The sequence below is a fragment of the Mesocricetus auratus genome, unplaced genomic scaffold, assembly GCF_017639785.1.
Source record: "Mesocricetus auratus isolate SY011 unplaced genomic scaffold, BCM_Maur_2.0 Super-Scaffold_100022, whole genome shotgun sequence".
In the NCBI taxonomy this organism is placed as follows: domain Eukaryota; kingdom Metazoa; phylum Chordata; class Mammalia; order Rodentia; family Cricetidae; genus Mesocricetus; species Mesocricetus auratus.
In genome coordinates, this window is record NW_024429203.1 from 6,882,571 (window position 1) to 6,904,047 (window position 21,477).

The window sequence follows — 21,477 nt, forward strand, 5'->3', positions numbered from 1 at the left end:
GTCATGATTTGGGATGGAAGAAAAAGTAAATGCCACACTAAAAGGAAGCAGATAGTAGAGGCTGTCACGCTGGACCAGCTGCATGTCTGTTGCTATAATATAACCAGTTGCTACCTCTCCCATTCCTTGCCTTCACCTTCCTCGAGTCTAATTTATATTTTTTTTAGCTTTTCAGCAGACCAACAATAGAGTTAGAGCTTTTTCTCCAGTATATCAAGACTGAAACCTGTGCTCTGGTAAAAGCCCTGTAGCTGCAGCATTGAGGTTAGACACTATGCGGTAACTGATTTCCGCTTCTCCTCATGAGAATCTCGGTGGCAGCCTTCATCCCTGAACGTGCCGTTCTGCAAGGGTTTGCATGGCAGTGCATAGCTTCCAGTCGGGTACAGACTAGTGTCTCACCGTCAGTTACCTCTGCCGCTCTGCGTTCCCAGCCTAAACCCCAAGAAGATAACCACCGTCCTGGTGGCAAGTTAAAGAGCCCCCCTTCCCAATTCATAATGCCAGTTCAGGTCTGAGAAGAAGGTTCGGGTGGACGTGAGAACCACTGCTATAGCAGACTGACCAGAAAACAGTCCACAGAGGGCAAGTTCCTAGTCTTCATCTCCTTGGGAGAGTCCTCGTTTATTTAAGGGCTTTCCCCATTCTGGTCACAGATGGTGTACCAAAGTAACTTTAGTTCCGAAAGAATTCCATCTGATGTTGTGAACTTTGCCTTTCAAATGTAGGTTTCTAAACAGTGCAGTCAATAAAGAATATATGGAGCCAGGGATGCTAGCTTATACTTGTAGTCACAGCACTCAGGAAATGGAAATGACATTAAGAGTTCAACAATGTGGCAAGTTCAAGGTCAACCTAGGCTACTTGAGACCCAGTCCTTAAAAAAAAAATGTTAGAACTCATAGATTAAAAACAAATGTTTTAATCAGGTCTTAAATGAAATTTCCTTGGGAACTTCCTTTTATTATACAAAATTGTGTTTGTTTCTGTGTTTGAAACTCATCCTAGACAGATCTGGGGACCCTCTAGTTCTTTCCTACAGTCTTAGCTTCTAACCCATTTCCATTTCTGTGTGACACCCACCGACGTATAGAAACACCCCACCAGGGACCCTGTAGCTACCACACTTAGCTAGGACACAGAGTAGGCAAAGCAACCAAAGAACAGAACACCCACCAACAAAGACAGGACCAGATGTCTACACAGTAAACACTTCAGATGGTCTATTTCCAGATGCCTAGATCTCAGCGCAAGAGCACAAACGTGAACAAGCAAGACAATACGCCACCTCCACAAGACAGAAGCTCAACTGCAATAAACCCTAAGAAAATCAACTTAGCTGAAGCACAAGACAAGGACTTCAAAACACTAATTATGAATATGTTGTAGGACCTTAAAGAATATAAACAAATGCCTTAATGAAGACCATGGAAACACATAGAGTTGAATGAAATAGTGAAAACAGTTCAAGACATGGAAATAGAATTTAACAAAGAAATAGAGTCACTAAAGAAAACACAAAGCAAAGTAAAACTGGAAATGAAAACCTGAGGATGTCAAACAAAAGCCTCAGAGGTAAGCCTTACCAACAGATTAAAAGACATGGAAGAGCGACCCTCAGGTCTTCAAGACAAAGTAGAAGAAATAGATAGGTCAGTCAAAGAAATTATTTTATCTGGAAAAAAAATCCAGGTACAAAGCATCTAGGCAGTCCAGGACATTACAAAAAGACCAAATCTGTGAATTAGGGGTAGAAGAAGTTGAAGAAACCCAAGTCAAAGGCACAGAAGATATCTTTAACAAAATTAAAGAAGAAATTCCCCAGCATTAAGAAGGAGGTGCCTATCAAGGTACAAGAAGCATACAGAACACCAACTAGTCTGGACCAGAAAAGAAATTCTCCCTCACACATAATAAAACACTAAGTGTATAGAACAAGAAATGACATTAAAAGCTTCAAGTTCATGGGAAAAGGACAAGTCACATATAAGATGGTCCTATTAGAATAATGTCTGCCTTTTCAGTGGAAACTCGTAAAGTCAGAAACGTCTGGATATATGTTCTGCCAACAGAGAGACCACAGACTCCAGCCCACACTATGATATCAGAAAACTACCAATCACAACAAACAGAAAGAAAACATTCCACAAAAAAAAAAAAAAAGATATTTCTGTTCATCAGTTCAGCCTACGGAAAGCACTAGAAGGAAAACTTCAGTCTGAAGAGAAGTTAACTACACCCAAGAGGACATAAATAATTCCAGAACAGTAACTCAAGAAAGGGGATGGGGGAACACATAACAGGAATCGGTAAATGCTGTTCGTCAGTAACTCTATTAATGGTCTCAATTCCACAAATAAAAAGACACAAACTAAGCCAGGTGTTGGTGGCACACGCCTTTAATCCCAGCACTTGGAAGGCAGAGGCAGGCGGATATCTGTGAGTTCAAGACTAACCTTGTCTATAAGAGCTAGTTCCAGGCCAGCTTCCAGAGTCACAGAGAAACCCTGTCTCAAAAAACCAAAAATTAATTAATTAATTAATAAAAATTTAAAAAGACACAAACTAACAGATTGGATTAGAAAACAGGATCCATCTTTCTGCTGCAACTAAGAAGCACACCTCACCATCAAAGACAGACATCACCTCAGGGTAAAAGGTTGAAAAAGATTATTTTAAGTAAATAGAACCTTGGTGGCTCACACCTTTAATCCCAGCAGAGGGTGTCAGAGGCAGGCGGATCTTTGTGAGTTCGAGGTCAGCCTGGTCTACAGAGCTAGTTCCAGGACAACCTCCAAATGAATAAAGAGAAACTGTGTCTCGAAAAACCAAAAAAAAAGAAAAAAAGCAAGTATTGCTATTTTAGTATCTGATAAAGTAAACTTGAAACCAGAACTAATCAGAAGAGATAGGGAAGGTCACTACATAGGTCATTAAAGGAAAGCTCCACCAAGAGGACATTGCAATTCTAAACATTCATACACCAAATAAATGTAAGGGTGCCTAAGTCCCTAGCTACTACTACTGCAACGGAAATCATGTATTGACCCTACCACAGTGATAGTGGGTGACTTTGATGCCCCACTCTCCAATAAACAGATCATCCAGGTAAAAACTAAGCAGATAAGCCTGGAGTTAAATAATATCATAAATGAGACAGTCCTGGCAGAACAGAATTTACAGAACATTTCACTGAAACACTAAAGAATATATTTCTTTTTCAGCAACTCATGGAACTTTCTCCAAAATGAGCCACATGGTAGGACACAGAGCAAGTCTTAACAGATATAAAAAAAGTGAAATAACATCCCACATCGTATCTGACCACCGTGGATTAAAACTTGGTATCAACAACAGAAATAGCAGAAAATACACAAACTGAAGGAAACTGAAAACTCACTACTGAATTAAAATTAGACCAAGAAATCAAGAAAATTACAAACTTAAAACTGGATGAAAATGAGAATACAACATACCCAAACCCATGGGACATAATGAAGGCAATCCTAAAAGGCAAGCTCATAGCATCAAGTGCCTACATAAAAAACTGGAGAGATTTCATAACAAACCAGAAAGCTCTAGAAAAAGGGAAAAAAATCCCCAAAACAGTGGGTGGGGAGAAATGATTAAACAATCCTGAGTTAGCTTCTAAGCTTTCGGTATGTTGTTACCACCTGAATAACCACAGAGGTTAGGATGGCAAGGATGCAGGAATGGGGGGATTCCTGAGAACAGGAGCATAGAATATAGTATCGTGGAGAGAATATGTGTATCAGTCCTACTGTGTCTGATAACTGTTTCCTTGAAGTCATCCATGACTTCTGTCTATTGCAAATTTGAATAGGGTTAACTGGGGAGCGGAGAGAGGGTAAGATGAAGGAAGGAAAGTGGAGAGGGACTGCTAACACTAAAGGCCTTTTGAAAAGCCATGGAAACCTACCACTGTAGAAGCTTCTAAAATATGTTCACGTACGAAAGGAAATGGAGTCACCATATTAGGGGAGAGACAACGCCCAAACTATAGATACCATATGCCAAGTAAAACCTCCATTTCCAGAAATGGGTTACATCTTGTTGAGTCATTGGCTAAAGGGATTTCTTGGGCTTCCTCAAGCATCACAGACTATTACCAAGGCTATTGGTTGCTCTTCATATCCTAGTGGTAAGACCCTGTTACGGAGGACACTTAGAATTGTCGTTGAGCATGGAAAAATCCAGCTGGTCCCAAACTAGAAGCTTCCCATCTGCTGACCCACATTGATGGTACTGGAAGGTACTTTGCTGCTACCAAAGGAGAATAGTAATCAGTATTGTTCAGTGACCTGCCTGCAGTATATATATACTGCTGAAATAGTGGCACAAATGTTTTGAGAGTACCTAACTACTTTTTCTAAAAACTGAGTTTAAGGCCCATGACTTGAGATGGAACCTATACCTAACACTGCTAAAGTAGCCAAACCCTGATCCTAGTTAGGTAATGGGCCAGGGGAAAACCTAATCCTGTTGTGCTAAAGAAAGATAGGAATAAAATGACTCTATGGCCATAGATCATGCCTCACTCACCCCTCACCAGAGATGCTTCTTCTTGCAGTAGATGCTGATTAACAGACCCACAATGGACAGTGTACAGACAGTGAGAGACTTTGGAGTTCTCCGTCCTTAGAGGGATGTCTTCATCAAACCCCCATCCCCTCAAGGCCCAGGGCACTGTGTGGTAGAGGAGGGAGAAAGATTGCAAGAGTCAGAGGTCATGGATGACACCAAGGAAGCAGTGTCTTCCAGACACAAAGGACTGATGCACATGTGAGCTCAGAGACTGTAGCAGCATGCACAAGACCTGCATAGACTCAAGTCAGACAGAATCCCAACACACAGTCCTAACCAACCATCTCTTGGCAGTTGACATCTGCTGGGAAAGGAAAAATCAGTTTTCTTCAGTGGAGAGACTGGGTATATCTCCCGCACTCCAGGGCCAGCCCCCTGCTCAGTAGTTGGCCAATACAAACAAACAAACCCTCAGTGTTTTGTTTTATGGGCTTTTGGTTTGGGTTTTGTTACTTTTTGTCCTATTTTCTTACTTTTTTTTTTAGAGAGGAAGGAGAAATAACTTGAAGTTTGGTGTTTGGTTGGTTAGGAAGTGGGGAGGAGTTAGAAGAGAGGAATAACTGATCAAAATATATTTGTATAAAATATATGTTGTATTTGGCACCGTCTTTTAAAAATGTTTTTTTATAATAAAAGTTATCCTGTTACCTTGTTTCCTAGGCAGTGCCTGACTGTCCTCTGCAGAACTTTGAAAAACTAATTTGTTTAACATCATGGCTTCTGAACTCCCTGAATTTTAACTGATACACACAATTCAGACTAGCTTGCTTCTCAACCTGAGAAATACAACTAGGAGAAGTCAGTTTCCAGCAAATTCCTAATGCCTTTCAAAGCCCAAGTGCAAAACATGACAGTTATCCTTGTCTGTGCTCTGGCTGGTGCCCGTGGTGGCTGGGAATCGTGGCTGAACCATGCAGTGAAACCAAGTGACCCTTACCAAGCCCAGTGTCACCTGGGTTGGCCTCTCAGCGAGTCTTGGTGTTTGCTCACTCACTGTTGTGATGACACAGAAATGGTCAGGTGGACTTCAGGTGACAGTTTGACTTTGGAAACGGTTAGACATTTGTGTTTTGTTTTGTCCTAAGTGATATTTGTCAAATGTGTCACATTATTTATGTACAGGTATGCCGAAAGGCTGCCAAATTTGGAACCATAGGTGCAAAGAGAGTACCCAGGACTTGGTGATTCCAAGCCCAGTGGCAGTCATCAACTCTCTGGAGAGTACTAGCCTCCCTAGCCCAAATTGTGAAGCGCTTACCACTATTCTTTATTCTTATGGAAAGTTTTAGGTATTAAAATGGTTTTTTGCTCATTATTGTGGCCAACATCTTGGAGAATGAAGGCCATGTGTTGATTTGCAGATAATCATCATTGCATTAGGCATGAAGGCCAGACCTCTTGAAGGAGTTTTAGGAAAGTTGGTTGGTTTTTTTTTTTCTATTAGAAGTGTAGCTGGATAATACCATTTCATTTGGGTTTTGAAGTAAAAGCTTATAGAGCAGAGTGGAGCGATGCCTCAGCAGGTAGGAGCACTACTCCTGTAGAGGGCGCAGTTCTGTTCCTCATGAGGTGCCTCACAACCTCTAACTGTGGCGCTGGGGAATTCGAAGCCCATTTCTGGTCTCCACAAACTGGGCATCTGCAACTTGTGGACATACCCCTACACAGAGTCATACACGTAATTAAAAGTTACAGATCTTAGCAATAGGTAAAACTTGATATAGAAAGCATTTATTCGGCCCTTGACTTTGAAACGAAATATTGAGCTAGGCAGACAAATGAGTAGCATTCCTGACTCGCTTTGAGCTGGTGAGGCTGTTTGTTGGCATGTGTTTCGAATTCTATGCTTTTCCATCTGTCGGGGTTCTCAGCCTATCTGTAGACTGACAGTGAGTAGTAAGTGGGTCTCCTTTTGCCTCTTTCCTTTGCAGCCTTGGGGAGTTTTGCCTGGCTCACTTGCTGCTGAAGAGGAACCCTACCATGTTTTTCCAGCACTTTATCGAGTGTATATTCCACTTCAACAGCTATGAGAAACACGCACAATACAACAAGTTTTCCCAGTCAGAGAGGTGAGTGAACAGCTGAGGTGGTCACACCTCCGTGTCTCAGCAAGAGCTGTGGCGTATGGATGGCTCCAGAGGCGTTGGCTGTCTCACGCAACAGTCACCTGATGCCTGCTGCAGTGGTCATTAGTCTCCTGGACACGATGAGAAAAGAAAATTCAGGCATAATGATGGACTCCTAAGGGTAGTGTCTGATGACACTGGAACCTTGTCACACAGCCTTGAGGCTGCTGTATTTAATCTTTGTCACCTGTACCCACACAGTGCAGTAATATTGTCCTGTTGTGCCACAGAGGGAAGCGGCTGTTTTTGCTAAAGGGAAAGGCAAACAAGGAGAAACGAATGAGAATCTACAAGTTTCTCCTCGAGCACTTCACAGATGAGCAGCGATTCAATGTCACTTCCAAAATCTGCCTTAGTATTTTGGGTATGTCTGATATACTTCAATGCTGTGTCGGTGGTAGTACAGCAGCAGGTCTGTGTGGAAGACATGTCTTCTTTGTCCTTCTTAGCATCAGTTATATACCCCCACCCCCACCCCCAGTCACAGCCCAGACTTGCCCTAGTTCTGTGAATTCCCTTTCCCCTCTGGCTGAAGGGTTTCTCAGAGACTGTTCCCCTATGCTCTCTCAGCATGCTTCACTGATGGCATCCTGCCCCTGGACATGGAGGCCAGCGAGTTGCTCTCAGATACCTTTGACATCCTCAGCTCAAAGGAGATCAAGCTGTTGGCAATGAGAGCTCAAGTGTGCAAGGACCTCTTGGAGGAAGACGACATGGCTTTGGCAAATGTGGTCATGCAGGAAGCCCAGATGAAGATCATCTCCCAGGTGTGTGCACACTCTGCTGGTCAGTGTGGGTTGTGTACCTGAGTCCTGGAGCTGTTCTTACCAGTGGCTTTATGGATAGTTGTGATTCTGAAGTCTCTGCCTCTAGCTACAGCTCCTTCCTCACGCCTGAATGTATTTCTTGCCTGTCCAGATGTGCATGGTGTCTCAAATTTACTGTCAGAACTAAACTGATCATTTCTTCTTGCTTGGTTCCTTCTCCCAGTCCTTTGTAGGGAATGGAGCAATTATATTCCAAAGGTTCCTTTTTAGAGATTTGTGCTACAGCCAAAGGCAGGGTCTGGTATGCCAAGAATATGTTCGAGTTGACCAAGAGAGTCAAATTAGGGATTCAATGACTGGGAAGACCTAGTTGTCACATCCCTCAGCAGGCTCCATGGTCTTGTACCTAGCTTGAGTGTCTGGTTTGTATTTCCCACCTGAACCCTGGAATCTTTTCATCCCAAAGAATTTTGATTACATCCAATTTTCCGAAGATCTTGTCTGTTTTACTTGCATGCCTGTCTCTTTTGCCTTTCCAATGGTTGTTTCTTTTAGCCTGTGTCATTTCCTGTCAGCACCCTTCCTGTCTCTGGTTTTTCTCTTGCAGAACATGTACTGTGCACTCTTCTGCTGAAACAGTCTTTCTTAAGCACAGTTATCCTCTGCAGAATATATTGAAAATGGCTGTTGAGGCAGCAAGGAACTTCTGGGGGTGGTGGGTTGCTGATGGTCTGTGCTGTGGAACACTTAGTGCTTCATGAATGCTCATGGAACTTTTCTTAAAAGTGATAAATGTGGGGCTGGCTGCAAAGAGGGCTCATCGGTTAAGAGCACTTGCTGTTCAGTCCCCTGCACCTATGTGGTAACTCACAGTGGCCTTAACTCGGGTCCCAGGGACCCTGATGCACTTCTGATTTTTGTGGTAACTAACTCACAGTGGCCTTAACTCGGGTCCCAGGGACCCTGATGCACTTCTGATTTTTGTGGTAACTAACTCACAGTGGCCTTAACTCGGGTCCCAGGGACCCTGATGCACTTCTGATTTTTGTGGTAACTCACTCACAGTGGCCTTAACTCGGGTTCCAGGGAACCTGATGCACTCCTGATTTTTGTGGTAACTCACTCACAGTGGCCTTAACTCGGGTTCCAGGGACCCTGATGCACTTCTGATTTTTGTGGTAACTCACTCACAGTGGCCTTAACTCGGGACCCAGGGACCCTGATGCACTTCTGATTTTTGTGGTAACTAACTCACAGTGGCCTTAACTCGGGTCCCAGGGACCCTGATGCACTCCTGATTTTTGTGGTAACTCACTCACAGTGGCCTTAACTCGGGTTCCAGGGACCCTGATGCACTTCTGATTTTTGTGGTAACTCACTCACAGTGGCCTTAACTCGGGTCCCAGAGACCCTGATGCACTTCTGATTTTTGTGGTAACTAACTCACAGTGGCCTTAACTCGGGTTCCAGGGAACCTGGTGCACTCCTGATTTTTGTGGTAACTCACTCACAGTGGCCTTAACTCGGGTCCCAGGGAACCTGGTGCACTCCTGATTTTTGTGGTAACTCACTCACAGTGGCCTTAACTCGGGTCCCAGGGAACCTGGTGCACTCCTGATTTTTGTGGTAACTCACTCACAGTGGCCTTAACTCGGGTCCCAGGGAACCTGGTGCACTCCTGATTTTTGTGGTAACTCACTCACAGTGGCCTTAACTCGGGTCCCAGGGACCCTGATGCACTCCTGATTTTTGTGGTAACTCACTCACAGTGGCCTTAACTCGGGTTCCAGGGAACCTGGTGCACTCCTGATTTTTGTGGTAACTCACTCACAGTGGCCTTAACTCGGGTCCCAGGGACCCTGATGCACTGCTGATTTTTGTGGTAACTCACTCACAGTGGCCTTAACTCGGGTTCCAGCGACCCTGATGCACTCCTGATTTTTGTGGTAACTCACTCACAGTGGCCTTAACTCGGGTCCCAGGGAACCTGGTGCACTTCTGATTTTTGTGGTAACTAACTCACAGTGGCCTTAACTCGGGTCCCAGGGAACCTGGTGCACTTCTGATTTTTGTGGTAACTCACTCACAGTGGCCTTAACTCGGGTTCCAGGGAACCTGATGCACTCCTGATTTTTGTGGTAACTAACTCACAGTGGCCTTAACTCGGGTTCCAGGGAACCTGGTGCACTGCTGATTTTTGTGGTAACTCACTCACAGTGGCCTTAACTCGGGTCCCAGGGAACCTGGTGCACTTCTGATTTTTGTGGTAACTCACTCACAGTGGCCTTAACTCGGGTCCCAGGGAACCTGGTGCACTCCTGATTTTTGTGGTAACTCACTCACAGTGGCCTTAACTCGGGTCCCAGGGACCCTGATGCACTCCTGATTTTTGTGGTAACTCACTCACAGTGGCCTTAACTCGGGTTCCAGGGAACCTGGTGCACTCCTGATTTTTGTGGTAACTCACTCACAGTGGCCTTAACTCGGGTCCCAGGGACCCTGATGCACTTCTGATTTTTGTGGTAACTCACTCACAGTGGCCTTAACTCGGGTTCCAGCGACCCTGATGCACTCCTGATTTTTGTGGTAACTCACTCACAGTGGCCTTAACTCGGGTCCCAGGGAACCTGGTGCACTTCTGATTTTTGTGGTAACTCACTCACAGTGGCCTTAACTCGGGTCCCAGGGACCCTGATGCATTTCTGATTTTTGTGGGCTCCTGTGTGCCTGTGGCACACACATGAATTCAGACACACATACATCTACAAAATACAAAATTTTAAAAAAATCAGTAAATGTATCAGATGTTATATGATACTACCTTGGTGGTATCCTGTCACCTGGATAAAATCTGGATTCTCAAAAACATGGAAAATTACCTACCTTCCCTGTATTCCTTCCCTTTCTCAGTACCCCAGACGTGTTCTGTTCTGTGCCTTTGGTCCTGGTTCTTCTATCTAAGTGCTCTCTTTACACATGCACATTCTTGCCGACTCTTGTCTTCCCGGGTATCCTTCCTCTACATCAGTTCCCTCGCTCCCTGCAATTTGCCATTGCCTGCCATTTGTCACATCACACCCTGGTTTGGAAGCAATGTGAGGACAGAAAGTCTAGATGTTATTTCTGTGTGTCCAGAGGTTTGCTTGTATCTAGGACAGAATATGCTTCAAAATATTTGTTGAGTGCATTTAGACCACTTTTAAAGACAGTTCCTAAATTTGCTGTATGTTCAGATGCATGTTTGTTAGCCTGGGTATTCCTTTACTCATTATCCTGTTTTAGGGACACTGACCCAAAGCTTCAGAAATGAGTGGTATGCAGGCAAGAAAGACCGTTAGCTTTAAATGGAAAGATGGAGTACATTTTAGCATCAGAAAGAGAAATCTTACATGTGTAGGGTAATATAATGAATTATTTTTAATTCTAAGATTTATTGCACAGTATCTCAGTTACTGATTATTTAAGTCACATACCATTCGTTTGTTTGTGAGAAAGATCTTACTGTGTGTTTCAGGTTGGCCTCAAACTCTTGATCTTCCTTCCTCAGGTTCCTAAGTGCAGATATTATATGGCCCAGGTCGCACTAGTATATTACAGGGTTACATATGCACATTAAAAGGCACACACACACACAAAAACAAACAAAAAATCTGACCATCGTCATGCTTGCTCAACCAGAGATCACTGTCTTTTTACACACAAGAGTATGTTTCTCTTTGGTAGTCAGCATGAACAGATTGTCTTTCAAAAGGAAGGCTGCGGGTAGAGCCAGGGCCAAGGGTGCATCAGGGCTGTGTGGAGATTGGAACTTTTTGTCAAGTTCCTCATCATATTTCTACTCCTTGTTCTCAGAACATGTTAAATGGTGTTAATGTGCATTCTGATGTACAAGCCTGCACGTGCTGCGGCACTTGACGTGTGAGGACAAGCTGGACATACACGCTCTTCATTCCCAGTGTCCTGGTCAAATGGCAGACAAGCCTCTGTAGTCTACTAAATTTGGTGTGCTTAAAGAAGTGGATCAAGGAAAAGTTACTTTTCAGATGTTTGTGCATGCTTTTGTTTGTGTCCCTGCAGGTTCAAAAGAGGAATTTCATAGAGAATATTATTCCAATCATCACCTCCCTGAAGACTGTGCTGGAGAAAAACAAGATTCCTGCTCTGCGGGAACTCATGAACTACCTCAGGGTAAGTGAGGAGCTTGCTGTGGGGTTCTCCTCCCCATCCCCACTGTCCCAGGTTCATTGCTTAGTCTAGATGGTGAATGAGAACTCAGAATGCTATGAAACCTAGTCTGTGTAGCGTTGTCCCTACCAGGCTGGCCTGGGACTGCTGAGATACTGAAGAGTCTGGCAGAGACACCTTCTGTTTCAGAGGCAGTTGAGCTTTAAAAACAGTCATGTTCTGAACCTATGTATCCTTCCTTGGGAAGAGGTTCCAGTCTAAAGATCTTCTCCAATAAGGCTAAGGACAAGACAGTGTCCTTATCCACCCTGTAAGGATGGGCTGGAAATTAGTAGTTACGTTTAATGTTGGGTGTTTGCTTTTTATGGGCCTGTGGCAGGATCACACACACAGGGATAGATAGTGTGTTGCCTTGAGGGCACCTGCTGTTCCTGGGCTGTCTGTGAAGCAGGGGCCACAAGAAGCTACCTTCGCAAAACGGCATGTGTTTACCTAAAGTACAGACTAAGCAAGGCCTCAGGCCTTTGACAAAAAGAAAAAGAAAAAAAGAAATTCAGAAAGAGGCACATTTTTCTCCTTTAATGTAGCAGCTTTTTCTTTGTTCATATTTGTTTTTTTATTAAAAATTTTTTTCATTTTACATACCAACCCCAGTTGCCCCTCTCTCACCTTCTCCTGCCCCCACCCCCTCATCTACTCAGAGAGGATAAGGCCTTCCTTGGAGAGTCCACAAAGTCTGGCATACCAAGACGAGGCAGGACCAAAGCCCCTCCCTCCCCGCTGAATTAGGGATGGCAGGATAGCTCAGTAGACAAAGGTACTTACTGTCACATTCCGTCCCAGATCCCATGTGGCAGAAGGGGAAAACTGACACCTGTAAGTTTTCTTCTGTCTTAAAATGTTTCTTTGAAAAGTTGGAAAGCTCTCCTTAAAGGACTGCAGCAAAATGACCCCGAATAGAATTTTTCAAATAGTTTGCCTCCTAGGGAAGGTCATCTGGGGAAGATGAGCTCACTTAGTTTGCTTTTTGTTGCTGTGGCTTACCCCCTTCCCTCCCTCCTCCCGGGGCACCAGTGAGGAAAGCTGATGCAGACATGAGCAGCTTCCAGCCTGCACCACCTCTGTGACCTCCACAGGGACCTTTCCTATCAACGTGGCGGCTAGACAGGAAGTGTCCTGAGAGGCCACAACTGTTAGCTAATAACTCACATCATGGTCACCTGCTTACGTGGTCAGTGTTTCCTCAGAAAACGCCATTAATTGCATCACGGGTACTGATGATTGACTGTTCCTGGGGAGATAGGTGTGCTGTGTAGCTTGAGCTTACCCGGAACTCAGGATCCTCCCCTCTCACCTGCCCCGGTGCTGGGATTGCAGGAGTGCACCACACCAGGAAGACCTCACTGTTTATCTGGAAGGTACTAAAGGGTGCTCTGTGTCTGTTTCAGGAAGTGATGCAGGATTACCGAGATGAGATCAAAGACTTCTTTGCAGTTGACAAACAGCTGGCCGCTGAACTTGAGTATGACATGAAGAAGTACAACGAACAGTTAGCTCAGGAGCAAGCTCTGACAGCCCATGCAGATGTGAGCAGAGTGGCCGAAGGCGGTGACAGAACACAGCCCGTGCAGGTACGAGAGGCCGCCACGGTTCACCAGCTCTCTAGGCTGCTACTTGCAGTCAGTTTCTCTTTGCATGCCTCAAAAATCTGTAATCAGAGGTTGGAGTTGAGATCCCGGGCTTGTTCCTTGCTCGCCAGCTTGTTACATGTGATAGACACACCAGTAGCTCAAGTGTGATAATCATTAGAACGTGAGTTCCCAGTAGGTACACTGGCAGAGCATACCACCTCCGCCTCCATCTTTCCATGGCTTCTGTATTGAGTCTGCCCTATAGAGCTTATTGTCTGTGAGGGTGTTTGTGAGTGGAGCTGGTGCTCACAGTCTTTTGTCTACGGAGCCCAAGCAGATATGCTGTATTAAAAGGGAAAGATAAACCTGACACAGCATCCGTGTGAGGCTGTTTGTGGATAGCTCTGTCGTAAAGGGAAGGTCGTAGTTGACCTTACCCAGGGTGAAAGTGGATTACTAGGGCACTTCTCGTAGCATTTGATGATGTTCTTGCTTACTCCTGGAATAGGGTGCTCCTGACTTACAAGCCGTACCTGATGCTGCTGCTGCTGCTGACCAGGAAAATGCTAATGCGCCTCTGGCCAATAGCCAGCCTTCAGCGCCTGGGTCCAGCTTCACACCAACTCTGTCTCCCATATCCGAAAACGGACCTCTGACGATGATACCCAGTGCCAGGTAGGGAGCCCACTGAGACGGCAGCTGCCTGAGTCTCTCGAGGTGTCCTAGTCATCTTTCCATTCCCACCAGGCCTCAACCAGCACTGTCTCATCACTGTGTGCCGGGCGCCTCACACCACACGCTTCCCCGGGACACTGGGAAGAGGGTTTGAACAGTCTGTCAGAAAGGAAGTGGCTGGGAACCGATGCCTCCGTGGTGTCTGCACTTGCAGTCAGTGTCTGGGATCTTGTCTCCACAGGTCCATGTCCCTGAGTACCATCGCAATCCTGAATTCAGTCAAGAAAGCTGTCGAGTCGAAGAGCAGGAGTCACAGGCGCAGCTTAGGATCATTGCCTTTCAGTGTAGAGTCTGGAAGCCCAGAAAAACCCCGAAGCTATGGTAAGCCTTAAGGTTGCCACCAGATCGATTGAGCATGTGCAGTTCAAAAAGCCACTATATGTCTCATTCCTTTTAAAGTCTTACCTTTTTTCCTTTTCTTTTTTTCTATTTTCCCCCTGAGATATGGTTTCTCTGTGCAGCCCTGACTGTCCTGGAACATGTAAGTCCAGGCTGGCCTCAAACTCCCAGAGATTTGCCTTCCGAGTGCTGGGATTAAAGGTGTGTGCCACCACCACCACCCAGCAGAAAATGTTTTCTGTTGTCCTTAAATAACACTGATTGGAGATTTAAGATTAAGGCTGAGCATATTTCCTGTGCTAAGGGATTTGGAAAATGGGGTGTTAAAGCCATCACTGTCCTAACATACATGTGTTTTATTTATGACTGGGTTCTTATTGTGTTGCTTTATAACTTGCTTCATGTACACACCTGTAAGATGCATAGTGAAAATGATTCCATGAGTGTTTCAGAACTCGTGTTCAGTGACTTTATAGCTTCCCATCTTAAACTGGAAGTCCTGAGCCTTTTGTCACTACCCTATTCTTGAAAGTTTTGATGCTTTTCAGTTTTTTTAAGTAAATGACACAGTAAAAGTCTTTGTAAGTAGTCTTCTATGCAAAATTATTTCCAGTGGCAAAGGCCTAAGCTGGGTTTGGTGGTCTGCACCTATAATCCAGCACTTGGGAGGATGAAGCAGAAGGACGGTCTTGATTTTCAGGCCAGCTACAGAGTGAGCCCTTGTCTCCGAAATAATAACAGTAATAAATCATTTAAACATATATATGTAAAAATGAAACTGTTACATTGCCAAACTGTCAAAAATGCAAAAATAGCATAGTTTGAGTTTCCGCTTCCATGAACACTTTGAGTATAGACATTGCCCTGGAGCCTTAACTTTTATTTTGCATTGTTTTCTTAATTTCTGTGACCGGTTTGTTAAGTCACTTAAAAATTTTTACTTTTCACATGTAGCTTATTTTCTTATTTTTCTTTTTTTCCTTTTTCTGTATGATGCTGCTTTGGGATTTTGCACTGATGGATTTTTCTGTTCTATCTTCCCAGCTTCCTTAAGCATGGAGCAAGAGTCTGATACAGTTGTGAAACATGTAGCTAAACGGGCAATCAGCACCCCAGAGAGTAAGTAACTCGTTGGAATATGCTAGTTTTTCCGATCTTTCCCTCCAGTTGCCATAGTAACACTAGTGGTGATCCTTCCACTGTAAGATAGTTCTTGTAACCGGCGGCTGGTGCTCACTGGGCTTCTCTCCAAACTGCATGCTTATGGCGACTGTTCTTACTTGATGGAGAGTTCTCTGGACAGGAAGCACTCATCCCAGTGGTTCATTCATTAACTCAGCTAAAACTCACAACCTGAGAGGGATCCTGTGTGATCTGAGGGAACAGATAGGTCAGGTCACATCCCAAAGTAACAGTACGGAGGTGACCGCTACCAGTCTGGTTTGCCCTAGGCTGTGGTCAGGGGTTGGTACTGCATGTATCTTGTGTGCTCTAGGGTTCTGCCCTGGGTCTCCTCACTTCCTATTGTATGTATGCTCCCAATGTCCTAAGTCAGAAAAGTTAGCTTCTTATTCTCCCAAACCAAATAAAAACTTACCCAGGGAGAAGACCCTTACCTAAAAGGCTGACATCAGAAGTGTTTACAACTTAAGATCTCTTGAAACTTCCAGTTCCAAGATTTTGGTATATTTGCATATATTTAATGAGGCATCTTTGGAATGGGACCCAACTTTAAACACGAAATTCATTTGTTTACTGTATAGCCTAGAATAATATAAAACCTGTTTTGACTGTCACCATCATATGAGTTGTTTTCCACTTTGACTTTGTGTTGCAATAATTCAGATTTGAGGTCATTTTCAATTGCCACATTTTAAGATGGGCGTTGTTCATCTTGGACTAGAGACCACTGCTGGCTGACATGCATACTCTAGTTCCTGAGAGTCTGCCTGGTGTGCATACCCTGCCCTGCCCCAGCTGTGCATGCTGGGGTGCCTGTGCCAAGCCACTCTTCATTCTAAATGGAGAGCCCTCAGACCTCTCCACACTGCACCCCACACTTCAGCTTCATTCTTTGTGTCCTTGCTGTTTGTTGGAAGCTGTGTTATTCCTGCCTGTATGAGGCCAGCCACAGAGCCCCTGGCTGTTCAAAAACACCAGATTGTGACCTCTGTGCCCCTCTAGGCCTGACTCTCCCTTTGGTTCCTGTGATGGTGAGATGAGAACAGAGCTTCCGTGAGACACTGATGCATTCAGCCCATGTACTCTCCAGGCATACCTCCTGGATTCTGGCTACTTGCCATTCTGTTAACTTATGGTGCTTTGATGTCTTAAAATATGCAAGAGGTTATAAGTCCTTGTCATCCAGGACCCCCTTTTCAGGAAGATTACTGTGAATGATCAGAATTCCTACCCTACTTTTCCTTGGATAACTTCATCATGGCAGCTTTTGATGTTGAGGCAGTGATTATGACTTGTTGAGTACCAGCAGGTATGACGTTAGATATGTAAAATTGTCCTCCTCTTACAGAGAGAAGTTTTTATGTTCAGTGTTCTGGCTCAGGGGAACAAAGCGTTTCTATTTTGGCACTTAGGTACCATATGCTATAGAAGCAGAGCACATGTACCTCATTTTAGCTTTGCGTATCCCATGAGTCCCTGGTGTCAGTCTTCAGTTGGTTTCCTGGCAGCATGTGTTGCTTAGCAGTGAAATCTGGCATGGTGCATTCATGCTGCTCTAATCTGCATGTATGGACTCAGCTTGGATGGAAAATCAAACTGGGTGTCACTGGGTCGAGACACTGCCTGTTTTTTCTCTGACTGTGCAGTTGCTACCCATCTGTATTTTGAACCAGGAAAGAAGGCTTAAAGAAGGGCCCCTGTTCTCTCCTCCTTGGGAGAACTGTCAGAGCATGCATGCCCTGCTACTGCCAGATGATTTATAGGTCCCCACCCTGACCTGGCACCCTCCCTAGCACTTTCCTTGGTGGTAACGACCCATTCTGAAGAGCTTGGCATCTGGTATCATTTTAGCTATGATCCCATTTTCCTGACAGCTGTTATAGAGCATCTCTCCATGATTTATTGGCCACATGCACTTTGAGAACTTGTTGGATTAATGTGTCCATTTATCCACTGGATTTTGTTCTTTGGAATTTGTTTTAATTCTTATACTATGACTGTTAACTCCACCAGAGGAGCAACAAAGATTTTCACCCCACTCTGTAGATTGTTTCATCACTCTGCTGTTTCCTGTGCTGTGTAGAGCTTTGTCATTGATTTGATGCAATCCCGTTTCTCAGGTCTTGCTGTCATTTCTTGGGTTTCTAGAATTCTATTCAGAAAGTCATTACCCATGATTGTATCTAGAAAATTGCCCCGTGTTTCCTCTAGCAGTGTGAAAGTCTTACATTGAGGCCTTTGCCCCATTTCCAGATGATTTTTGCCAAGGGTGAAAAGCATTTCATTGTACTGTTCTGTAGGTAGAGTCTGTCTTCCTTGTGCCATTTACTTGTTGAAGAGGGTAGGGTTTCCCCTTTATTTTAAGGCACCTTTGTTGAAAGTGAAGTGGCCCCGCTGTTCAGGTTGGTGTGTGGGTCTTCTGCTCCCCTGAGCTGTGACAGCCCTGCCACTACGCTGAGTCTGAGTAGCCTAATGAACGTAGGCACTGCTGCTACTCCAGCATCCTCTCTACTTAATCTCTGCTTTGGCTATTTTGGGGTCTTTTGTGCTTCTGTGTGAATTTTAGAATTTTTTTTCTATTTCTGCAAATATCAGTTGTGATAATCATTGACTATTTTATATATCAGTTTTCATGTGAATTCTGGTGATCCATAAATATGGGAAGTCCTATCTTTTTGGTTGAGTCTAGCCTTCAATAGCTGAGCCAGCCATCTCTTTATCCCACACAGGAAGTCTATTATCTGATACCTTTTTTCCCCTTCAGCATTTTATAGCTGTCATTGTATAGCATGTCCTCTCTCCAGCCCATTAGACATTTTTTATTTAGCTATTGTGAGTGGAACTTTTCCTGATTTCTCATCCTGCCTTTGAATTCTGAGCAGAGTGCACTAGAGCTGTGAGAACCACCCAGGATGCATATAGCCTTCCAGCTGGGAGAGTCAATGTGAGGCAGAGGCAGGGGTGCAGGTAGAGACCTTCCAGGGACAGAAACAAGCAGCCCCGTGCTGCTTGATGGTAATAGCAAAAGATGAGATTCTCTGCCAGTGTGTTAGCAGAGCTTGAGCTGTCAGTGGTCCAGCACTGCAGTGGGTGTTACCATGTTTCCATCCATGAAGGGTCATTGTATGCTCCTTAGATGATAGAATGTGAAAATCGGGAGCTCTGGAGCAAACCTCACACATGCCCACAGGAATGCAGCAAGTGAACTCAGGCTCTGCTCCCTCGTGGTGTTTTTAACACCTTTGGCTGATCCACAATGCACCAAAGCTATAGCTGTAGGACTCCAGGATGGGGCAGTGTGTCATGGGCAGGTAGCGGTGACAGTGGAGTTGAATGTGCACATAGGTATGACAGGCTAGGGCCTGCTGAAGAAAGCTCATCCTTGTGCCCAGGGGTCTCAAGTGGATTAAACCATGTTCATGAAGTTTCTGAGTTTATAAAGGTGGCTTGAGGCTAATGCATACTGGTAGATTTTAGGTTCTCCTGGATAGACAGAGCCCCATCAGGATACCTAACCAGGACACTATCTTTACCTGCTCTTTAAAGCAGCATGGCCCCAGTAACATAGGGAATTATAGCAAACAAATTATTTCCTTGGCACTTAGCTTGCACCAGATACTGTGTTAAGACACTTTTATGTCTCATACAAACGGACTATGAGTGACTTGAATTTCTGCTGGTGAAAGAACAGAACACAATCCCAGTCTACTTTGTTTTTCTAAGTGTGAGCTACAGGCTGAGGAGACCTTCGAGGTCAGGGATACAACAGGAAAGATCTAGAGTGCCGGGCGAGACAGACTGAGATGCGTACGGTGAGCTAGGACAGGAACAAGGAAGGAGAGTGGACAGGGTGGATACTGACTCCATACAGAGATACAGCCTGTGGTAAAACTTTAGAGGAGCACGTATCAATCTTTCCAACACGTAGTAACACGGAAGAAATGCCAGGGGCATAAGCAATGTGTTTTGACATCTCCTTAGTAAATACAGGTGAGACACATAGGAAATGGAAAGAGAAAGAACCAGGAGGGAAGTTGAGGGTCACCTCCATATGGTCAGTCACTGAAGGAAGATGTGAGCGTGATGGGAGAAGCTCTGGGTGTGTGCGAATGAAGGCCTGGGCTATGTGCAACCTTAGAAAGGCCCCAGTGGACAGAGGAAGTCACGAGAGGCTGATGGTGTCTCCATCTGGGTGCAGTCCCGAGGCACACAGAAGCTTTTGATGAGTGTGTGTGAGGTAGAGGCTAGGACTGAAAACCAGAGAAGAGAGAACTTGATGACTGTCACTTAAGTCCCTGCATTTGATGTCTGTGTATTACTGAATTCTTATTAACACTTTTTCCCCTTTCCCCAGAGTCCATCGGTAATGTCACATTTGGAGCAGGGGTCAGTTACATAGGTACACCAGCAACTCCACTTTTCACCAAAGGTAAGTTCTGGGTTTTCTTCTGATCAGGACACCCACTGCCTTTGAAGTTCTGGAAAAACTAAATTTGTGTTTGACTCCTTTTCAGAAAAAATCGAAGCTCAGGATCAAGGAAATGACATTTTATGTTTATCGCTGCCTGATAAATCGTAAGTTCTCTTGGGTGGGCATTTTTGTAGAGCTTTTTCTTTTCATTGACTGTACATTTTCTTCTCCAGGCCTCCACAGTCTCCACAGTGGAATGTAAAGTCTCTAGCCAGAAACAAGGGCAGCCCGAGATCCAGCAGGAGGTCCCTCCGCAAGGCCCCCCTGAAGACAGCCAACTGAAACCCGTGCCTCAGTAATAGCTTCGGGGACATTGCCTTTCCCCTATGGAAGGGGAAAGACTGCATGGCACGGTCTGCGGTGGACAGACTTGCCTATACATTGCCAAGTCCTTTGGTAGGACACCAACATGGCCCTGTTTAACTTGTGTTTGGCTAACCAGCCTTCCATGTTTCTCCTTATGTTACTGTAGTCGAGATTTGTAAATATAGAGAGAGATGACATATTTAGACTTTTTTACAATAACAATAAGCTATTTAATATTGTGACATTGTGTTTGAGTCTCAAACCTTCTGTAGTAAGTTATAATCTGGTCTTTTTTCTTTTTCTTCTTGGTTTTTCAAGACAAGGTTTCTCTGTGGCTTTGGAGGCTGTCCTGGAACAAGCTCTGTAGACCAGGCTGGCCTCGAACTCACAGAGATCCGCCTGCCTCTGCCTCCCGAGTGCTGGGATTAAAGGCGTGCGCCACCAACGCCCGGCTCTCTGTGGCTTTTGAGGCTGTCCTGGAACTCTTATAGACCAGGTTGGTCTCAAACTCCACCTGTCTCTGCTTCCCAAGTGCTGGGACTAAAAATGTATGCCACCACTGCCCAGGTCTGTGAGACATTTTAATATGGACTGAATATTTTGTTAGGTGTGACTGTGTTATTTCAACTGTTAAGGAATTTCTGCCAGTTTTATAGGTATCTGGCTATAATCTGGTCTTTAAGAAACACAATTTTAGAAACCAGCTTTCTTCTGTATAACTCAAGTGTCAATAGCTTGTCTAAATTCATTATGATAACTAATGGTAAAAAATTTTGATTGAAATATTTTTCTATTATTTATAATTGCAGATTTTATTAAAAGAAGTGTACAGTCTTTTCTAAAATGAAGTAATAAAAGTCAAATATAGGTATAACCTCCTAGCATTTAGTATAATTTTTCTGGCTTTGGGGACAGCTTTGGTAGTCGTCTTAACATTGCGTTAAGGGTTTACAAATAAGATCAAATCTTTCCCACTATCATCATTCTGCTCACCTGCCTGTGTTCCCATATAGAAACTTCTGTCTCCCTAACAGCAGACATCCCATTATTACATTAGGTATTATCCTGCTTATGATAAAACAGCTTCTTGACCCTTAAGAGTGGCAGTGGTCCTGATATGTGACACTGCT

At 44.4% G+C, this 21,477-nt stretch overlaps 1 protein-coding gene across 3 annotated transcripts in view; it reads left to right on the forward strand.

The window, feature by feature from the left end:
- Ncapd3 (non-SMC condensin II complex subunit D3) overlaps positions 1-20,589 on the forward strand; it is a 74,160-nt gene extending 53,571 nt beyond the window's left edge. For all 3 annotated transcript variants that reach the window (XM_013119443.3, XM_040729706.1, XM_040729707.1), the window contains 11 exons: positions 6,537-6,674; positions 6,962-7,095; positions 7,302-7,498; positions 11,576-11,686; positions 13,132-13,314; positions 13,823-13,989; positions 14,231-14,370; positions 15,433-15,507; positions 19,925-19,999; positions 20,085-20,145; positions 20,215-20,589. In XM_013119443.3, the coding sequence (XP_012974897.1) occupies positions 6,537-6,674; positions 6,962-7,095; positions 7,302-7,498; positions 11,576-11,686; positions 13,132-13,314; positions 13,823-13,989; positions 14,231-14,370; positions 15,433-15,507; positions 19,925-19,999; positions 20,085-20,145; positions 20,215-20,323 (1,390 nt within the window). In that variant the 3' untranslated portion in view covers positions 20,324-20,589. The remainder of the gene's footprint in view (positions 1-6,536; positions 6,675-6,961; positions 7,096-7,301; positions 7,499-11,575; positions 11,687-13,131; positions 13,315-13,822; positions 13,990-14,230; positions 14,371-15,432; positions 15,508-19,924; positions 20,000-20,084; positions 20,146-20,214) is intronic.
- Positions 20,590-21,477: the final 888 nt, after the last annotated feature.